Source organism: Xenopus laevis, chromosome 8L (genome assembly GCF_017654675.1).
Source record: "Xenopus laevis strain J_2021 chromosome 8L, Xenopus_laevis_v10.1, whole genome shotgun sequence".
Taxonomy (NCBI): Eukaryota; Metazoa; Chordata; class Amphibia; order Anura; family Pipidae; genus Xenopus; species Xenopus laevis.
In genome coordinates, this window is record NC_054385.1 from 101,544,034 (window position 1) to 101,563,269 (window position 19,236).

The window sequence follows — 19,236 nt, forward strand, 5'->3', positions numbered from 1 at the left end:
CCGAAAGACTTTGTATTGAGCCAAAATAATAGCCTCTCCTGACTGACTGGTCTCTGTTTGGATTATCCACCCAGTCAGCAAGGTATCATGTGTATGTATGGCTGGCAAACCTAAACAGGATGAACGTATGAACCAATCACTAGCCCAAGATCAAAACGATTTAATTAACAAAATATTGACCAGAACTTGAAAGGCCAAATAGGTCAAAGATCCTCTCTTTTCATGACCTGGCTTAACAATTGGGTCTTTTTCTGTATAGCCAGCTTAATGGAGAAATTGCAATACAGGTATGGGACCAGAATGCTTAGGACCTGGGGTCTTACAGATAATGGATCTTTCCGTAACTTGGATCTCCATACCTTAAGTCTACTATGAAATCATGTAAACATTAAATATACAAATAGGCAGGTTATTCTTCCAATAAGGATTAATTAAATCTTAGTTCAGAGCTTTCTAGATAACAGATCCTATACCTGTACATGGCAATTAAAAAGAAGCTTTACAATAAAGATGATGAAGAAGGAATAATTCATTAATGCCTGAATTCTCAACGACAACTCCTTTATCAATTCTTGCGGCCAAGAAAAGTAACAATTTCACGGTGTTTGGATCTCCATACCTTAGGTCTAATAGAAAATCATGAAATCATTAAATAAACCCAATAGGATTATTTAACTTCCAATAAGCATTAATTATATCTTAGCTTGGATCAAATACAAGGCACTGTTTTATTATCACAGAGAAAAAGGAAATCATTCTTCAACATTTGGATTATTTGAATAAAAGGGAGTTAATGGGAGATGGAATTTCCATAATTTGGAGCTTTCTGGATAATGGGTTTCCGGATAACTGATCCCATGCCTGTAAAACAGATCTCAAGTCCATGTTCGTGATTTTGCAAATACATCAGCTTTATAGAAATAAGGCAGAATTGTAATAAGAGTAAACAAACATAACATTTAAATGCATAAAAAAAATTAAAATGAGAAACCGAGTACCTCTTACAATTATATTCCCACATGGAAATACTAAGAGCTGGGTAAACACTGTGTTTTAAAGTTATAAAACAAACGAATGGTAAACTTTAGTTTAAAAGGACTGTAAATTCATCACTAAAAACAGAGCCATCACTCACACCACTCCTGGACAGCAATCTAGAGAGCAGATAGTGGATCACAACAGCTAAAGGCACAACAGGGAGATTTGTCTCCCACGATTATTTATGAGCGACTGTAGGCGACAAATATCCCGGAAAATGCCTCATCATTTGAAATAATCGATAATGGTATGACCAAAATATTGCTAAATTGGCCGAAGTCTCCTCCAGAGGCAACCGCCAGCAATTTAAAATATTTCAAATGGAGAAGCATTTTTGTAGAGATGTCGCCCGCTGTCGCTCAAATTATTGCAGGCAAAAAAATATCCTCTAAAGGGACAGCTGTAGAATAAATTGGGGAACGTTTTAGCTAACTTCAACCCCTACTCTTAACAGAGGTTTAGGATAAAGACCTTCCTATTGGTCCCTGCCCCCCCCCCCCCAAGAGATAGAGGATTATGGGAGCAAGTCCAAGAATTCTTTGTTTGTTTTTATTTAGCTTCGCACCCTTGGGGAAAGAAAGACAACCTGTCTCTAGGGAAGGATTCAGTTACCCACCTCTTCTTTTGCCATCATGAAATGCTTTGCTAAGTACTGTAATAAAGCAAGACAGAAAGCACCGAGGACAGCTATAAAGCCTCAAAAGCATTACTTTAATACACTTTATTGTGTCACTTGCCATGTAGCATTAGTTATTAGTGATACACAAATAAATAAATAATGAAAATCTACTTCCTCTGCTGTGCAATGTCATGAAAGAATACATTAGCTAAAGCCTTTCACAGAGAGTTGTTTTTCTGGCTCAGCCATTCTAAGAGGAAGTTTCAGACACTGCTGCTTTCACAAAGACACGCCATGATTTGCATCACCGATTCATTTGATTTACCTTGCGCCGCTGTTTCTCACTACAGTCACCGTTTCACCAACAAAGAACCTGTCTTTCACATAGGCAAATATTTCCTCACACACATCTGTCACCCTCTGGCGTCTCACAAGTGTGGAGAGATACAAGATAGGGACGGTTAAGGACTCTGGGAAGGTCTTCAGACTCTGTCTCACTTTTTTCTCTGATTCAAGTGCTTCTTGGTAGGTAAGGCCAGATTTCCCTGTCAGGGAGCAGCTCCATACAAGGCTGTTGCACAGGATAGTGCGTTCAAAAAACTCACTGCATAAGGAGGCAAGGGAAGAAGCAGAAAAGTTAAACATTAACTAGTAAAACACACTTATTAAAATTTTAGGTGAGATTACGTGTGAATTTAGTAGCACATGGGGCACTTTTAGCATGTGTTTTTAAGAGTCACGCAGTGCTAAAGTGCCCAAATCTGCTGCACTGGATTGCACAGGAGTCACCTGAAGCTGCATTTGCACTTGTCAAACAACAGTTGCCAGCACAAGTCGATGGCTGCATTTCAAGCATTAACCGTCTGACAACAGCTTGTATAAATGGACGATTTTGCCACAGTTTTGGGCTACTTTTTAATAAAACAGTCATACATGTATCTAAAAATCTCAGCTGTCAGTCATACATTGCCTTCCCCGCCTCTATGCCTCAAACACTTTCACTTTTCATACTGTACTCCCTAGATGGCACTGTACCCCTCGCATACCCTCTCCCTCCACCCTGTCTATAGTTGTGTAACCAGTACTTGAACATCATTGTCTCCTCTCTGGTGCATATATAAAGGGGGTTATTTATTAAGGATCGAGTTGTGTTTTCTACAAGTATTCAAGTTTTTGAGGTTATTTTTTGGTCAAAAAATTTTTTTTTTGAGATTTATTATATCCCAACCCTGGAAATAGCTTGAATCGGAAAATAAACCATCTAAAACCTGTTGAGGTCATGTAGGAGTCAATGGCAGAGGTCCCTTGAACCATTTAAAGATGTTAATAGCCTTCATGATGTTAGAGTCTCATTCAGCGGGTTTTGCCCGAAAACTCGATCAATTTGAGAGATTTGATTTTATTTTTTCCCCGAAAACTTGATTAATTCAAGTTTTCAGGTTTCGCTCCCCGAACTCGCTGAATCTATTTTTATCCATTCGAGTTTTCTCTCAAATAAGATACCATTCAAGTTGTGAGTTCATTCGAAGTATAAAAAACTCTTAAAGGAGAAGGAAAGGTTAAAACTAAGTAAGCCTTATCAGAAAGGTCCATCTAAATATACCAGTAAACCCCCAAAGTAATGCTGCTCTGAGTCCCCTGTCAAAAGAAACACAGCATTTCTTTCCTACTATTGTGTACACATGGGCTTCTGTATCAGACTTCCTGCCTTCAGCTTAAACCTCATTGCCCTGGGAAAGAGCATGCTCAGTTTGCTCCTCTTCCCCACCTCCCTCCCTTTTCTACTGTAATCTGAGCCCAGAGCAGGGAGAGACTCAGGCAGGAAGTGATGTCACACCATGTTAATACTGCAGCTCCTATCCTAAACAAACAGAGTTTCTAGAGCTTTTCTCAACGTCAGCTTGGGGGACACAGGGACAATGGGGTATAGCTAGTACCATTAGGAGGCAGGACACAACTACAAAAAAGACAACTGGCTCCTCCCCCACTGGCTATACCCCCAGCAGGCTGGAGAAGAGCTCAGTTTTAGTTGTGTCCTCAGGAGGTTAGGACAGAAGAATTTTTTATTTTATTATTTAGTCAGTTTTTGCTGACACCAGGGGGTTGCTGGAACCTTTACACTGCGTAAAGTACCTCATTGGCACCTTCCAACGTGGGACCTGTCTCTGGGGTCACAGGTGTTTCACACAGACCACCCAGCCAATTCCTCTCCTTCCCTTACAGATGGAGACCAGGCTGGCCGGCAGACAGTACTGGGAGAGCGGTCTCCAGGACAGGTAAGTCCCAATGGGCTCTCTCTCCCCCTTTTCCTTCTCCCTCCCCTATCCATGGAGGGCAGAATGGATTTTTTCCTCAGCCCCTAGCAGCCTCATTGGAGAGGTGAGAGGGGGGTTTTCCTGGCTCTGCGCTTCCCCTTAAGCCTCTCGAGCAGGGAGGGGGTTCCCCTACAGGATTCTACTAGTGGAGCGCACGGGTCTCCTACCACATACGCGGCTCGCCAAGCAGCCGCAGTGATCTTCCCTATGCGCTCTGATGCGGTTAGATGCGCTCCGCATGCGCACAGTACAGGCGCCATTTTCTTAGGATAGGCGCCTTTCTTTCTCCCTGTTGCGGAAGTAAATGCCCGCGGTTTTGTGATCTCGCGCGATCCTAAGCGCGCTCCTCTACCTAGCGGCCGCCATTTTGGATCACACACAGGGGAATATCCACGCTGCTCCCAGACTGCTATACTCTGGAGCGGAGACACAGGGCACCACTGCAGGATTGACAACTGATCCTCCTACTACTACAGCTAAGTGTCAGGCATTACTGGGTTATTCCCCCAGGCATTCCCACTTGCAAAAATTTTTCACTATGTCTGAGGGACCCAGTGCTAGCCTTTTTTCTAGGGGGGCAACCTCAGCCCTGGTCACTTTTCTGTCGTGTGCCAAATGCCGCAAACATTTGCCCTCAGGGCACAAATCTCCTCTATGCAACCAGTGCACTACACTGCAGGTTTCTGAACCCTCACCACCTTCTCCACCTCTGGTGAATCAGGCGGCACAGGGGGATCCCTCAGTATCTAGCCCTGAAGCTTCTCCACACAGAGTACAGGCAGCACCTGAGTGGGCAGCCCAATTGGCCACAGGCATTCCTAAACTAGCGCAGTCACTAGACAAACTGCTCTCTCGCCTGGACACTCATAAACCTAGACCCTCCAAACGCAGGGCCCCCTCCCCATCCGAAGATGACAGCGACTCTCCTCCTAGGATCTTTTCACCTCCTGATTCCGGGGACGAACAAGATCATTCTGATGGGGAGCTTCTTTCAGATTCAGACCAAGATGATTCTAGAATTTCCTCTGACACTGTGGACTCTCTTATTTCCTCGGTGCTAGAAACCCTCCACCTTCAGGAACCGGAGGTCCGTGCGGAGTCTTCAAAATCTCTCTTCAAGCGACGCAATAAGACTTCACCTATGTTTCCGTCCCACAACCAGCTTGATCAAATTATCCAACAAGAATGGGACAAACCCGAGAGGCGTTTTCAAACAAACCGTCGTTTCCTAAGGCTGTATCCTTTTCCACCTGAGCTTACTGAAAAATGGGCTTCTCCTCCATCCGTGGACGCCCCAGTGTCCCGCCTCTCTAAGAACACGGCCTTACCAGTCCCTGACGCGTCCTCCTTCAAGGACTCTATGGACAAGAAGTTAGAGAGTTTGCTACGCTCTTCATTCGCAGCTTCCGGGTCCTCGTTGAGACCAGTCCTGGCTACAGCATGGGTAAGCCGAGCCATACAATCCTGGGCTGACACTCTCCTCACCGCTATTGCGGACGGAGCACCACGTCACGAACTCGCTCAGTTGGCATCTCAAATCAAGGAAGCCAATGACTACATGTGTGAGGCCTCACTTGACGCCACTCAAGCTATCAGCAGAGCCTCCGCTCTCTCGGTGGCAGCCCGCAGATCCTTATGGATGAAACTATGGTCAGCTGACCTTTCCTCTAAGAAGTCCCTGACTTCCATTCCGTTCAAGGGGAAGCTCCTTTTCGGTCCTGACCTTGATAAAATCATTAGTCAAGCTACCGGGGGTAAAAGCACCCTTCTTCCCCAACCTAAAGCACGTCCCTCCTTTCGGAAGAACAAGTTTTTTCGTGGCTCTAAGACCAAGAGCGCGAGATCTTCTCCCCCGAGGCACTCCTTTTCGAACAAGGGCCGTTTCGGCAACAAGCATCGAACTCCCTGGCAGAACCGAAAACACTCTTCAAAGCCCACCGACAAGACTGCCTCCGCATGACGCCGTCCTTCCCGGGCCGAATTGTATAGGGGGAAGATTGTCCCACTATGCAGACACGTGGGTATCTCTTGTTCAGGACACCTGGATTCACGAGGTGGTTTCTCAAGGCTACCATCTAGAGTTCTCGTCTCTTCCACCTCACCGATTCTTCATGTCAAGACTCCCTCAAGAATCGGGCAAACGTACAGCTTTTCAGAGGGCCATTTCCAACCTCCTCCTAGCAGGCGTGATTACTCCTGTCCCCCCAGACGAACACTTCACGGGCTACTACTCAAACCTGTTCATAGTCCCCAAAAAGGACGGCTCTGTCCGGCCGATCCTAGACTTAAAGGAACTGAACAAGCTCATTCGTCCGAGAAGGTTCAAGATGGAATCCCTCCGATCTGTCATTGCGGCGATGTCCCCAGGGCAATTCCTAATGTCTCTCGACATAAAAGACGCTTATCTTCATGTTCCCATTTTCCCTCCTCATCAGAGATACTTGCGCTTTGCCTTCCAAAGTTTCCACTACCAATTCACAAGTCTACCATTCGGCCTCACTTCGGCTCCCCGGGTCTTCACGAAGATCATGGCGGCTGCCACTGCTCTGATCCGCAACGAGGGGATCTCCATCACCCCGTATCTCGACGACCTTTTGATCAAGGCGCCTTCGCCCCAGGAGGCTCAGCGGTCCCTTCAGGTCTCCATGACGAAGCTACGGGAACTAGGTTGGGTTCTCAACCTACAAAAATCCTCTCTAATCCCCAGTCAATCCATGAACTTTCTAGGCATGAACTTCAATACTCTGACCCAGAGGATCTCCCTCCCTCAGGAGAAGATTGTTCATCTCCAGGCCCTGGTTCGGTCACTGCTGCAGAAGCCCAAACATCCCGTGAGGTTCTGCATGAAAGTACTGGGTGTCATGGTTTCCACCATAGAAGCAGTCCCCTTCGCCCAATTTCATCTCCGGGAGCTCCAGTGGAACATTCTCAGCACCTGGAGACGGAAATCCCTACTACAAGAGATACTCCTCTCTCCTCAAACTCGGACGTCCCTTCTGTGGTGGCTCAACACCACTCACCTCTCAAGGGGAAAACACCTCGGGGACCCCAGTTGGCGCATTCTCACAACAGACGCAAGTCTCTTCGGTTGGGGCGCAGTGCTCGAAGGCAGGTCGGCCCAAGGGCAGTGGAACCTCACAGAAACGACGTTGCAGATCAATCTCCTCGAGATCCGTGCAATTCGCCTGGGCCTCATCCACTGGCAGCAGGACCTGACGGGGCAGGCGGTGAAGATACAGTCGGACAACTCCACGGCGGTGGCCTACATCAACCACCAGGGCGGCACAAGGAGCAGGGCGGCTCTAAGCGAGATAAAGATCATATTCCAGTGGGCCGAGAATCACAGCGTACAGCTGTCCGCCATCTTCATACCGGGACTGCTGAACTGGGAAGCCGACTTCCTAAGCAGGCAATCCCTGGACCCAGGCGAGTGGTCACTAAAGGACGAAGTATTCCAGGAAATAACTTCCAGATGGGGCGATCCAGAGGTGGACCTCATGGCGACCAGGCACAACAGAAAGGTACCAACCTTCCTAGCTCGTTACAGAGACCCACTGGCCCTAAACGTGGACGCTCTGACGGCCAACTGGCCCTTTCGCCTGGCGTATGCCTTTCCTCCCACTCCTCTCATTCCCAGAACGATCAGAAAGCTTCAAAGGGAAAGGTCCACCCTCATCCTCATAGCACCGAGGTGGCCTCGACGAGCATGGTTCACAGACCTTCTCAACCTCTCCGTCGCAGAACCGTGGCCTCTGCCTCTTCTTCCAGACCTTCTCACTCAGGGTCCAATCCTACACCCAAATCCGACCTACCTCAACTTGACGGCGTGGCTCTTGAGACCAAGATTCTAATTCAGAAGGGATTTTCAAGGGCCGTGGCACGCACTATGTGTGCGGCACGGAAGCCAGTTTCAGCCAGGGCCTATCACAGGGTCTGGTCCACCTACCGTCAATGGTGTTTCACTCGCAAGGTTAACTTCCGGCTTTTTTCTCTACCATCTCTACTGGAGTTCCTGCAGGAGGGCCTTTCACTTGGACTGTCTTTGGGTTCCCTCAAATCTCAAATATCGGCTCTATCCGTACTTTTCCAGAAAAGACTTGCTCTGCTTCCTGACGTCAAAACCTTCATGCAAGGAGTGGCTCATGTGACTCCGCCTGTCAGGGCTCCCACACCTACCTGGGACCTGACGTTAGTGCTCCGGGCTCTTCAACTTCCTCCCTTTGAACCCCTGGGGTCGGTGGCCATTCAGTTCCTGACCTGGAAAACTGTTTTTCTCCTGGCTATTGCTACAGCAAGACGGGTTTCTGAGATCAGCGCTCTTTCCTACAAGTCGCCTTACCTTGTCTTCCACCATGACAGAGCGGTCCTTCGTACCATACCATCCTTCCTACCGAAGGTGGTCTCAGAATTTCATATAAACCAAGAGATCGTGGTTCCTTCCTTCTGCCCATCTCCAGCAAACCAGAAGGAAAGGGCACTGCACACTCTGGATCCTGTGCGGGCCTTGAAGTTTTATCTCTTCAGAGTTCAGGACTTCCGCAAATCCGATTCCCTGCTGGTACTTCCCTCAGGCTCACGTCGGGGCGCATCGGCTACCAAACAATCCATCTCTCGCTGGATCAAACAAGCTATACAAGGTGCATACAAAGCCCGGGGTCAAACACCTCCGTCCAGGGTCACTGCCCATTCGACCAGGGGTGTGAGTACGTCCTGGGCCTTCAGAAACCAGGCATCAGCTGAACAGCTGTGCAAAGCGGCAACTTGGACATCTGTCCACTCGTTTGCAAAATTTTATCATTTTGACACCTTTGCGGCATCTGACACTCGCTTTGGCAGAAAAGTGCTTCAGGCCGCGGTGGCTGACACCACATAAGCCTCTTTTTTCCCACCCGGTTGTTAGGGGACAGCTTTGGTACGTCCCCATTGTCCCTGTGTCCCCCAAGCTGACGTTGAGAAAAGGAGATTTTGTGTACTCACCGTTAAATCCTTTTCTCTTCAGTCACTTGGGGGACACAGGGCTTCCCTCCCTGGATTGAGGCTTTCACTTCCGTCAGACAAGTTCCCTTTTCTTGTTAACTGTTATTGGCTTTTTTGAAAAGTTTTTACTTAGTTATGTAATATCCTGTTGACTTTGGTACAAACTGAGCTCTTCTCCAGCCTGCTGGGGGTATAGCCAGTGGGGGAGGAGCCAGTTGTCTTTTTTGTAGTTGTGTCCTGCCTCCTAATGGTACTAGCTATACCCCATTGTCCCTGTGTCCCCCAAGTGACTGAAGAGAAAAGGATTTAACGGTGAGTACACAAAATCTCCTTTTTACTCAGGTATGGTAAAACATTCTACAGAATAAATATAGCATTCTAGCTTGCACTATTGCAGCTAATCTATTGGCAATAAAATGCCTCCGTAGCTTTCCTTCTCCTTTAACATTCGACCATCAAGAAATAACCCCCAAGATTTTGAAATGATATAAAGGTTGCCTTAATAACAGTTTACACAAAATGGAGCCTGTCTGTATGCTCTAATTGTGGATTCCAAAATAATAAAGGAAACAAGATTTTAAAATTAAAGTACTTAAAGTTAAATTAAATTACTTAAAGTAATTAAAGTTTATTTTGTTCAAATAACACAGTAATATCTAGGATTGGGAATTATTTCCAACAGTGACAGGTACACTAAGTTTCACTGAGAAAAGTGACATTTTGAACAGAAAAAAAAAAATCAACACACAATCATCAGCCTGGGCATTAATACAAAGTCCTCCCTACTCTAACCGTCCCTTATACTTTGGACGGAACAAACGGACACAAATGCTCCAAAACTTAAATAGCCTTCCTTTTCAACAAAACCTGCTTATCTTCAGGCTTGAATTTGCAATAATTGTGTACTATTGTATATGGAACCACTTCTATATCCACTTGAGTGGATTCCAAAACTATTATTTTGGTACATCAAACAACTATAACAAACAAACTAACAAACCTCTTAGGCTAAAAAAGACCCTGATGAGCTTTTGGCTGAGAAATACAACTTCTGGAAATTCATGGGATTTAGCAGATGCTTTATGGATAGACAAAAAGTAACCCATACACTATAGGTCTTAGAAAATCCCCAGCGCTAAAAGAAAACATATTGCTATCCCATGAACCCTCAGTCTGTCTACTAAATATGTATGCTCTGTCACAAAGAAAAGGAAATTCTTCCTAGAACTCCAAAAGTTTCAGGTTTTTGGCTTTGAGATCAGGAGTAATCCAGGCCATTCTGTTGCCCGAGTAATAATAAACAATGGGTTTCAGATGCCAGGCCACTCTAGCCTGGATACTCTTATTTATTACAGCTTGAATCTCAGCCATAAATCATACCTAAACTGCTGTTTCAGTCATGGTAAGTAGAGAATTGTAATGTACTATAACAGAGATATAAAAAAAAGCCACACAATGGTATCCTGTATGTCTTTAGTAAGACCAGTGAAAATGGAAGCTAACTATAAATACCTCTACAAGTAAAAAAAAAGTAGTGAGAATGGAGCAGACAAACCACAAGTACACTAATAAAAATAACCAAAATCCCCTTTAAAATTTACTGTATTAAGAACCAAGATTAAAAAATAGGTGCCTTAAGATAATATCAAAGTCATTAGATACATAGCTAGAAAAAGTTATATATGGATTTAAAGTATTCAATGACAGTCAATCATAGCTTTGAGTTAGGAACTGTAAAAGCAAAACAATATAACAATAACAGGAAACGAATAGTAAACACTCCTAGAGCATAGGTAGCTAGGCATGGCCCTCACGATGGCCCAGGTGATTTGTATAGGTACTAAGTCTGCCCTTTGGCTTCACAGACTTATTTGCATGTGATTAATCAATGCACCACACAGATATGTGCTATGTCACACAAGTGTGTGGCCATATACAAGTATGGAATCTGTTTTCCAGAAACCCATTATCCAAACAGCTTTGAATTACAGAAAGGCCATCTCACATAGACTTTATTTTAATAAAATAATTCAAATGTTTAAAAATAATATCCCCTCTCTCTGTAATAATAAAACAGTAGCTTGTACTTGATCCCAACTAAGATATAATGAATCCTAATTGGAGGCAAAACAAGCCATTTGGTTAAAATAATTTTTTGCAGACTTAAGGTATGGAGATACAAAGTATGGAACGATCCCATATCTGGAAAACCCCAGGTCCCGAACATTCTGCTTAACAGGTCCCATACCTGTACTGGTGTTCAATAAAGCAGTGGCGTGAGGAAAGATATGAATACAAAAAAAAAAAACCAAAAAAACATTTAAAGGCTGTAAACTCAAAAACAGAATCCGATGACACACACTACATAATTTTATGGTTTATGGACACACACAACTATATTTTTCAAAGGACCTGTGGCTTTCCAGATAAGGGATTTTCTAAAATTTCTTTTATACCCCAAGTATATTAAATAATTAAACCCAAAAGGCTTGCCACCAGTATAGATTTATGCAGCTTAGTTACCATCAAGTTCAAGATACTTTTTATTATTACAGAGAGAGAAAAAAAATTAAATAATTTGCTTCAAATCAGTTTTATGGGACATGACCTTCCCCTAAAGTATAGCCTTCTGGATCTGGATTCCTGAAATAAAGAGAGATCTTATATCTTTACATTCAAACCAGTCTAGCCCTGATTCAATTAATTAGATGGCTGCGCAAGATTCATGTCACCAACCAGTCCGGGTACAATTTACTGCTGCTACCCTTACTCTTTAGAAGAAGCTTCCGTGTCATGTTTCCTTCAAAAACTTCTATAATATACAGCACTATGTGAACAGATATTTGTAATGGCCAGATTATAAATAATGGGAATTAAATTGTTAACATGGTATAGTGCAACATTACATTCCTATATACAGCAACCACAAGACACTGCTTACAGAGAGGGTAAACTTCAAGCGGACTGGCACCTCTCCCTAGGTAAGCAACTAAAAATGCAGATATTCACCAATCGAATGTTATATTACTGGAGCTTTAGAAGTTGAAATACTGGACAAAAATAACACTACAGCGCTCCTATCTAACAGCCTTTATTAAAGGGGAACAGTCACCCAAAAAAAATATTCAAAATCCTATTTTATCACATTAGTCAAGCAAAATTAACTTCAATTACACTATATAAATTATATGAATCTTGCGTCCTTCAGTCTGGGATTTCAAAGTTATAGCAAGCAGGCAGCAGCCATTTTGTGCACACTATTATTAAGGCAAGTCTTACATCAGCTCAGAATCTTGTTTGTGCACTGGAAATTAGGGACCCAATGTCCATCCCCATGCCCTGGCTACACAATTAAATGGTAAAGAGAACGGGGGAATGTATGGAGAGCAGTGACATCTAAGAAGTGCCGAATGGAAAGTGAAAGTAATTGTCTGCCCCGCCTCTATGCCCAGGACATAGAGGAGGGGCAGACAATATTTGATTGACAGCTGAGATTTTTTAAATGAGCTTACAACAGCTATGAATGCTTTACTAAAAAATAGAAATTGGATTTCATGTTTAATTTGAAAAAGGACTTTAATTATACAGATTTTTGTGTCTGGGTGACAGGTCCACTTTAAGATTTACATGAGCTGAAGGATTCTAGTGCATGTGTATGAACTGCCAATATAAAGTTTTGCTGCACTGAAGTGGCCACAAAAATAAAAGTGACATGCCTACTAAAACTTGAGAAATCATTAAATGCAGTCATCCTAATCAAAAAAAAAAAAAAAAGCATCTAACCACATGGCATGGGAAACACAGATAAGTGCACAGCTGGACAGAACAGCAACGTGTAAAGGCTTACTCGTAGTCCCTGAAGATTTCATTTGTAACTCGGCAGTAGAACAGCTCCTCCGTTGGTTGTAAATCCGGAGGTGGGGGTTGTCGAATGAACGGTTTTCTGTGCAGTAACGGCATGTCCTCTCTCCCGGCACACTGGTTTCGGCTGCAGTTTCAGAGAACGGAATACACTGACAACAAGGAATTGGATACGAGAAGTGCCAGTGCAATGGGTTCCTTCCATTACACCAGCACTGATTTTCTAAATGACACATGTATATATATATATATATATATATATATATATATATATATATATATATATATATATATATATATATATATATATATATATATATATATATATATATCTGGAAACAGGCGAGCACACACAGGTCTTAATTGCAAAACAAAAGGTGTTTATTAAACAAAAAACTGACGTTTCGGCTAGCACTCTAGCCTTTCTTGAGAAAGGCTAGAGTGCTAGCCGAAACGTCAGTTTTTTGTTTAATAAACACCTTTTGTTTTGCAATTAAGACCTGTGTGTGCTCGCCTGTTTCCAGATATACATTACTATTTTGCTGTTAGCACCCAGGCAACAAGACTTTTTAAACGAGCTGTGCTGGCTTTTTTTGCTCTTTATATATATATATATATATATATATATATGTATATGTATATGTATATGTATATGTATATGTATATGTATATGTATATGTATATGTATATATGTATATATGTATATATGTATATATGTATATGTATATATGTATATATATGTATATATATATATATATATGTGTGTATGTATGTATGTATGTATGTATGTATGTATGTATATATCTCTATATATATATATATCTCTATATATAGATATATATATATATATATATAGATATATATATATATATATATATATATATAGATATAGATAGATATATATATAGATATAGATATATAAAGTTTGTGCTTTATTTCAATGTTTTGGCTCCATCACTTGGGCCGTCTTCCTGAAGACTGCCTGAGTGATGGAGCCGAAACATTGAAATTAAACACAAACTTTATTTTTCACCTTACAAGTGTTGGAGTATGGTTCTTTTGGTAATGTATGAATTGTTGATTTGACCAGCACCCAGGCAATTGCTGTTCTTTGCACCACACAGGACTGGATTGATATATGTATTTAAAACTTTACAATAAAAAGAAAAAAAACAAAGCTGATCTTTTATGCAAAGTGTTGGTTATTCTGGTGGCATACCTATAATTTCCTAGTCTGTACATTTTAGGGGCCACTTGAAGGGGTTATTTCACCTTTAGATTAACGTTTAGAAAGTTGTAGAGAAGTGAGATTCTGTGACAATTTGCAGTTGGTTTTCATTTTAAGTATTTTGTGGTTTTTGAGTTATTTAGCTTTTTATTCAGCAGTTCTCCAGTTTACAATTTCAGCCATCAGTTAGGGTCCAAATTATCCTAGCATTGATTTGAATAGGAGACTGGACCATGAACAGGAGAGGGTCTGAACAGAAAGATGAGTAATAAAAAGTAGCTAATATCTTTACATTTGTAGCCTTACAGAGTATTTGTTTTTAGATGGGTCAGTGACCCCCATTTGAGAGCCGGAAAGAAGGCAAATAAATCAAAAACTATAAAAAAATTAAAAAAAGGAGACCAATTGAAAAGTTGCTCCGAATTAGCCATTCTATAACATGTTAAAAGTTAACTTAAAAGGTGAAAACCCACTTTAACTAAGAGAGCAGGTTTAATAGCATACGTTGAGAGTGCTTCTATAGTTACACCCCCAGTTTACAAGGGAAAGCAAACTTCAGGAAGAGCTTAATACACCAGTAGGCTGCAGCTCTCGATCAGTTGTTTAATAAATGATGTAGCCCACGCTTCCAGCAGCGCTGCTCATAGTTCTGTATAAGCTTCCGCACGCCGCAGCTTCAGTGCGTGTCCCAATCAGCCGCTCTCCCTATAGCACAATGCTTCATGCTTTGTTTATCTCCACCATAACTTCCTAGTCCCAAAGCTGAACTTCCCATAAAGAAGTCAGGCTGACAAAAGGCTATAGTATAATGGAAAGAGTTAAATCATTGTGGACCTACCGCCCAACAGTCCCGCTTTTCCCAGGACAGTCCCGATTTTTCTCTACACAGCCCGCAGTCCCGGATCGCTGTTTAAAAGTCCCGCAGCGCGGTTAACGTCTAGCGCCTAGACTGCTGCCGGACAGCTAATCCTTACGTCACAATTCTCATCTCGCGAGAAGTGACGTCATGGCTCATGTATATAAGCGCCGCATGTTGCCGCCTTGCCTTTGCCTTGTCAAGTGGGAGTATGTCAGTGTAACACAAGGATAAGCTGTGGTAAAACACGTGGTTCGTCTGTGCTGGCCACGCCAATCCGTGGGCCTCCGCTCACAATTGTTTTTGTCTGCTTGCAGATCCTACTTTTGCAAAAAAAAAAAAAACTCCCTCCAAAAAAGTGTTTGTTTTGTGGTTGAATCCAAACACACTCTGCTTCTAAGATCCTCAGCCAGGACCGCCATCAGTAATCGCAGGGGCCCCATACAACAAAATTTCCTGGGCCCCCTGCGCTGCACCAACCGCAAGCCCCACCTACAGGTCAGCCCTCCCCACCCCATAGGTCCACCCCCTACAACACAGTAAAAAAACAAAAAAATTATTGGTGGCTAGGGTTCCCACATGTTAATAAAAAATAAAAAGATATTGGTGGTCAGGCCCCCCATAAAAAAACATTTGTAGCCAGGGCCCCCCATTAAAAAATATTGGTGGCTTGGACCCCACGTGAGAAAAAAAATTGGTGGCCAGGCCCCCCACATTATGAGAAAATTGGTGGCCAGGACCCCTTAAACATCCATGCCTTCCCGAAGTCAGCAGCTCTCAAAAGATGGGGGGCCCGGCTAATCAAGTAAGTGTGGTGTGGCCGGGCCCCCCTTACCCTCGGGGCCCCCTACAACTCTCCCCCCTGTCCCCCCCTGATGGCTGCCCTGTCCTCAGCTGCCAATGTTTGACCAAGTCCTTTATTTTTGCCCTCATACTTGTGTTTGGAGAGTCTCTGCTCCCAATAGTTCATCAGAAGCGATTTTTATAGAAGAAACGCTCTAGCAGCAATACCCACCCCAACAAGAGCCCCTGCTCCCAATATTTAGATAAAAGCACAATTCATTATTTTCGCCCTCATACTTGCGCTTGGAGAGTCTCTGTTCCCAGTAGTTCATCAGAAGGGATTTTTGTAGAAGAAATGCTCTAGCAGCAATACCAACCACCACAAGAGCCTTTGGTCCCAAACTTTAGATACAAGTATAATTCATTATTTTCAACCCTCATACTTGCGCTTGGAGAGTCTCTGTTCCCAATAGTTCATCAGAACTGATTTTTTTGTAGAAGAAACACTACTCCAGCAATACCCTGGAGCCTCTGCTCCCAATATTCATTATTTTGTCTTTGCTTAGTTTTAATGTGTGCCAACAATACCTGCTGCCAACAGACCCTCTTCTCCCTATTCACCTAGAAAGGAAAGCGTTTTTTTGCAAACTCGGGTCACGGTCAGGTAAAATCAAGTCATCTTTCGTTTTTTTGCACAGGGACCCAAAACAATGGCCATTTTTTTCAATATTTAAAGATAAACCACAGGCTAATTTAGCAGAAGATAATGGGAGAAATTGTCTAAAAGTAATCATGAGTTCTTGTTTTTTTTTTTACTCCAGCACCCTTATTTATAATCATATTTTCTGCAGTGACCGTCACTGGGAATTTTTTAATCTGCCTGCCAATGATAATCTTGCCTTCTAGCCAATGTATTTGAATATATTTTGTCAGCTGACTATCTCTACCTCTGTTTATATCTTACACTAGGTCTTGTGACCCATATAGTGACAATTCCATGTGTCCAGTGTTTACCTTCCCATGGCTGCAATGGCCTAAGAGTCCCATTCATTCTATTCTTTTTTATTCTGCTAATCAACCATTTACTCCCCTCTATGTACACCTGGGAATGACTTAAGGACATTGGCATGTGGGTAATTTGCTAATTACTTTGCTAGTAACCTTAAGGGATCTTACAGACGAGTGTTTGAAGCTGCGCTCCCCTGTGTTCCGTTTTTATGCATTCAGCCAAAGGGCAGCGCAGGAATAGATGCATTCAGTTTTTTTCAATGGGGCTGTACTCACACTGGTTGAGTCTCAACCTTCGTTCGGCGCCTTCATGCGCCTGTGTGAGTACAGCCCCATTGAAAAATACTGAATGCTTCTACTCCTTCAAACGCTCGTCTGTAAGAGCCGTAACTTGAATACTGCATATCAAACCCAAAGACTTTGTGTCAACCATGTCTTTACCACTAGCATGGAATACCAGCATGTCTGGGGCCTTTCACAAAGTGGCAGCCTTGTTAACTAGTGCAGGTAAATCCTTCTGATACCAAGCCAGTAGTAACTTGATCTGTCTGCAGCAATGATTACCTGCACAACTAATCACCTATGGGCCCAGTTAATAAAAAGATTGCCAAACATCAACACCTTCATTGGTAAACCAGATGGATAAAAGCAATAACCTGTTGCTTCTACAGGCTTGAAAGAAAAAGGGGACTATATAATGGCAGAACATCATTATGCATTTTAAAAATTCACCCCTATATCAAAGCCTGCTACATCTTTTAAAACATTTGTACTTCCATCATCCTCTTTGTTTTATTTGCAGCTCATTCAACCCCTTAATTGCTGCCACAGTAGAAGCTGTTTTAATTGTTTTAAAAAACAGTTCAATTATTTCATACCTTGTGGCGTGCAGCATCAACAAGCCTGTCCCATCTCTCAATGTCACCAGCTCCCAATGTTATTGTTCTGCCTCCTGACATCATCATGCTTTTACTGTTATGAAATGTAAAACCCTATCAGCCCCCAAAAAGTGTCTTTGTACTCTAAACTAGCTATTTGTTTGCAATCATTGACCCTGACGCCATGTTCCATCCCTTTATGATCTGGTTAACCTGGGACTTGTTACATGGATTAACCTCCTAACCATTTTATTTTGTGCAAAAAGAAATACCTGCTAGCCAACTGTTTACAGATGAAATAGTATATATCAGTTGTCTTAACAAAGCTGGTATACAGTATATGTCCTGTGGTTCTAATTATCTGTTTACAAATGTATAATTAATCATTTGAGAGAAAATGTGTAGGTCTGGTTTTAAATATCTGCCAATTTGGGAGAATTCCCCAAAGTATTGTATTGTGCTGAGTCGTGGTTTTAAAGGTGTGTTTGGTTTCACATTTATTTATAACATATGACACAGTCGGATAGAATGGTATAGGAGGTGGAGCCAGTTGCTTGCGAACATAGAGGCATCCAAATTGATGGAATAAATAAGTACTTCTCATGTTTTGTAGAGCACACCTAAAATGGCTGCGATGCTCAGTTGCACTGTTAATATAATGCATGTTAAAACATGAGCTCCCTCTGCAGTTCTATCCTGACAGTGGCCAGGCAGAATGGCAAATGCTTAAAGCAATACTGACTCCAAGACATACACTAATATTAATGTACATTAAAAGTTACTTATATCATGTTGATTGTTGTTCCTGATAGGTCTACTTTTTTAATTGTTACTTCCTAAACCTATTTTGCTAACCTGACTGTTCCTTCTCAACCTATAAGTTAGAATTTCTAACACGCAATTACTGCATCACAAATATGGTAACCCCATCACAGAGAAAATTGAGAATCAAAAAGGTAATGTAAAAGCACTGGGCACAATTATTAAGAGTAAATCTTTTTTGTAAAATGTTTAATTTCTGGTGCCAGTACCTCACATATCAGGATGCTTCTCTGATCACTTCTATCACTCCTGCCACATAAACAAAGTGAGGTCAGATTGGTCCTGCTAATATCATAAAACCAAGAAAAAGAAAAAATATGTGAATTGCAAAAAAAAAAGCTTAGAAGAGCATTCTGAATAACATTTGTATGGGTGGGTTTATATACAAATTATATGCAAGGTACAAACAACCAGTCAACCATGTTATTGACAGCCTACAGCAAGTAATCTGTATCACTATATATGTATCAATATAAAGTTCAAGTGCATATGTGGTGTGGTTTTTTTTTATTTTTGTGTATGTGTGTGTGTCCACACAGTAGCATCCTCGTGTTCCTGAGTATATGCCTGCCTTTCAGTGGCTTCCCCCCAAGTTTCTGTAAAAGAGAAGGTCATATGTTTAAAGTCTTCAATCCTTCCAAATTGTACTTACAAGTAGGTGTGAATTTTGACAGGTGTATACACCATGATCAACACTATTTCAATTCTGTATGAACAAAAGCTGTACCTTGTGCCTAGGTATAATTATCTCTTCAAAAACATCCAGTATTCTTAAAGGAATTGTTCAGTGTAAAATTAAAAAGTGAGTAAATAGATAGGCTGTTCAAAATAAAACATGTTTCTAATATAGT

At 42.3% G+C, this 19,236-nt stretch overlaps 1 protein-coding gene across 3 annotated transcripts in view; it reads right to left on the reverse strand.

The window, feature by feature from the left end:
- The window catches only part of baz1a.L (bromodomain adjacent to zinc finger domain 1A L homeolog), a 49,090-nt gene extending 34,007 nt beyond the window's left edge, over positions 1-15,083 (reverse strand). The window contains exons 1-3 of one of the 3 annotated variants that reach the window (XM_018231151.2): positions 14,877-15,083; positions 12,797-12,937; positions 1,983-2,261 (exon numbers count right to left, since the gene is read on the reverse strand). In XM_018231151.2, the coding sequence (XP_018086640.1) occupies positions 1,983-2,261; positions 12,797-12,909 (392 nt within the window). In that variant the 5' untranslated portion in view covers positions 12,910-12,937; positions 14,877-15,083. The remainder of the gene's footprint in view (positions 1-1,982; positions 2,262-12,796; positions 12,938-14,876) is intronic. The other 2 variants (XM_041573322.1, XM_018231150.2) reach the window with 2 other exon arrangements.
- Positions 15,084-19,236: the final 4,153 nt, after the last annotated feature.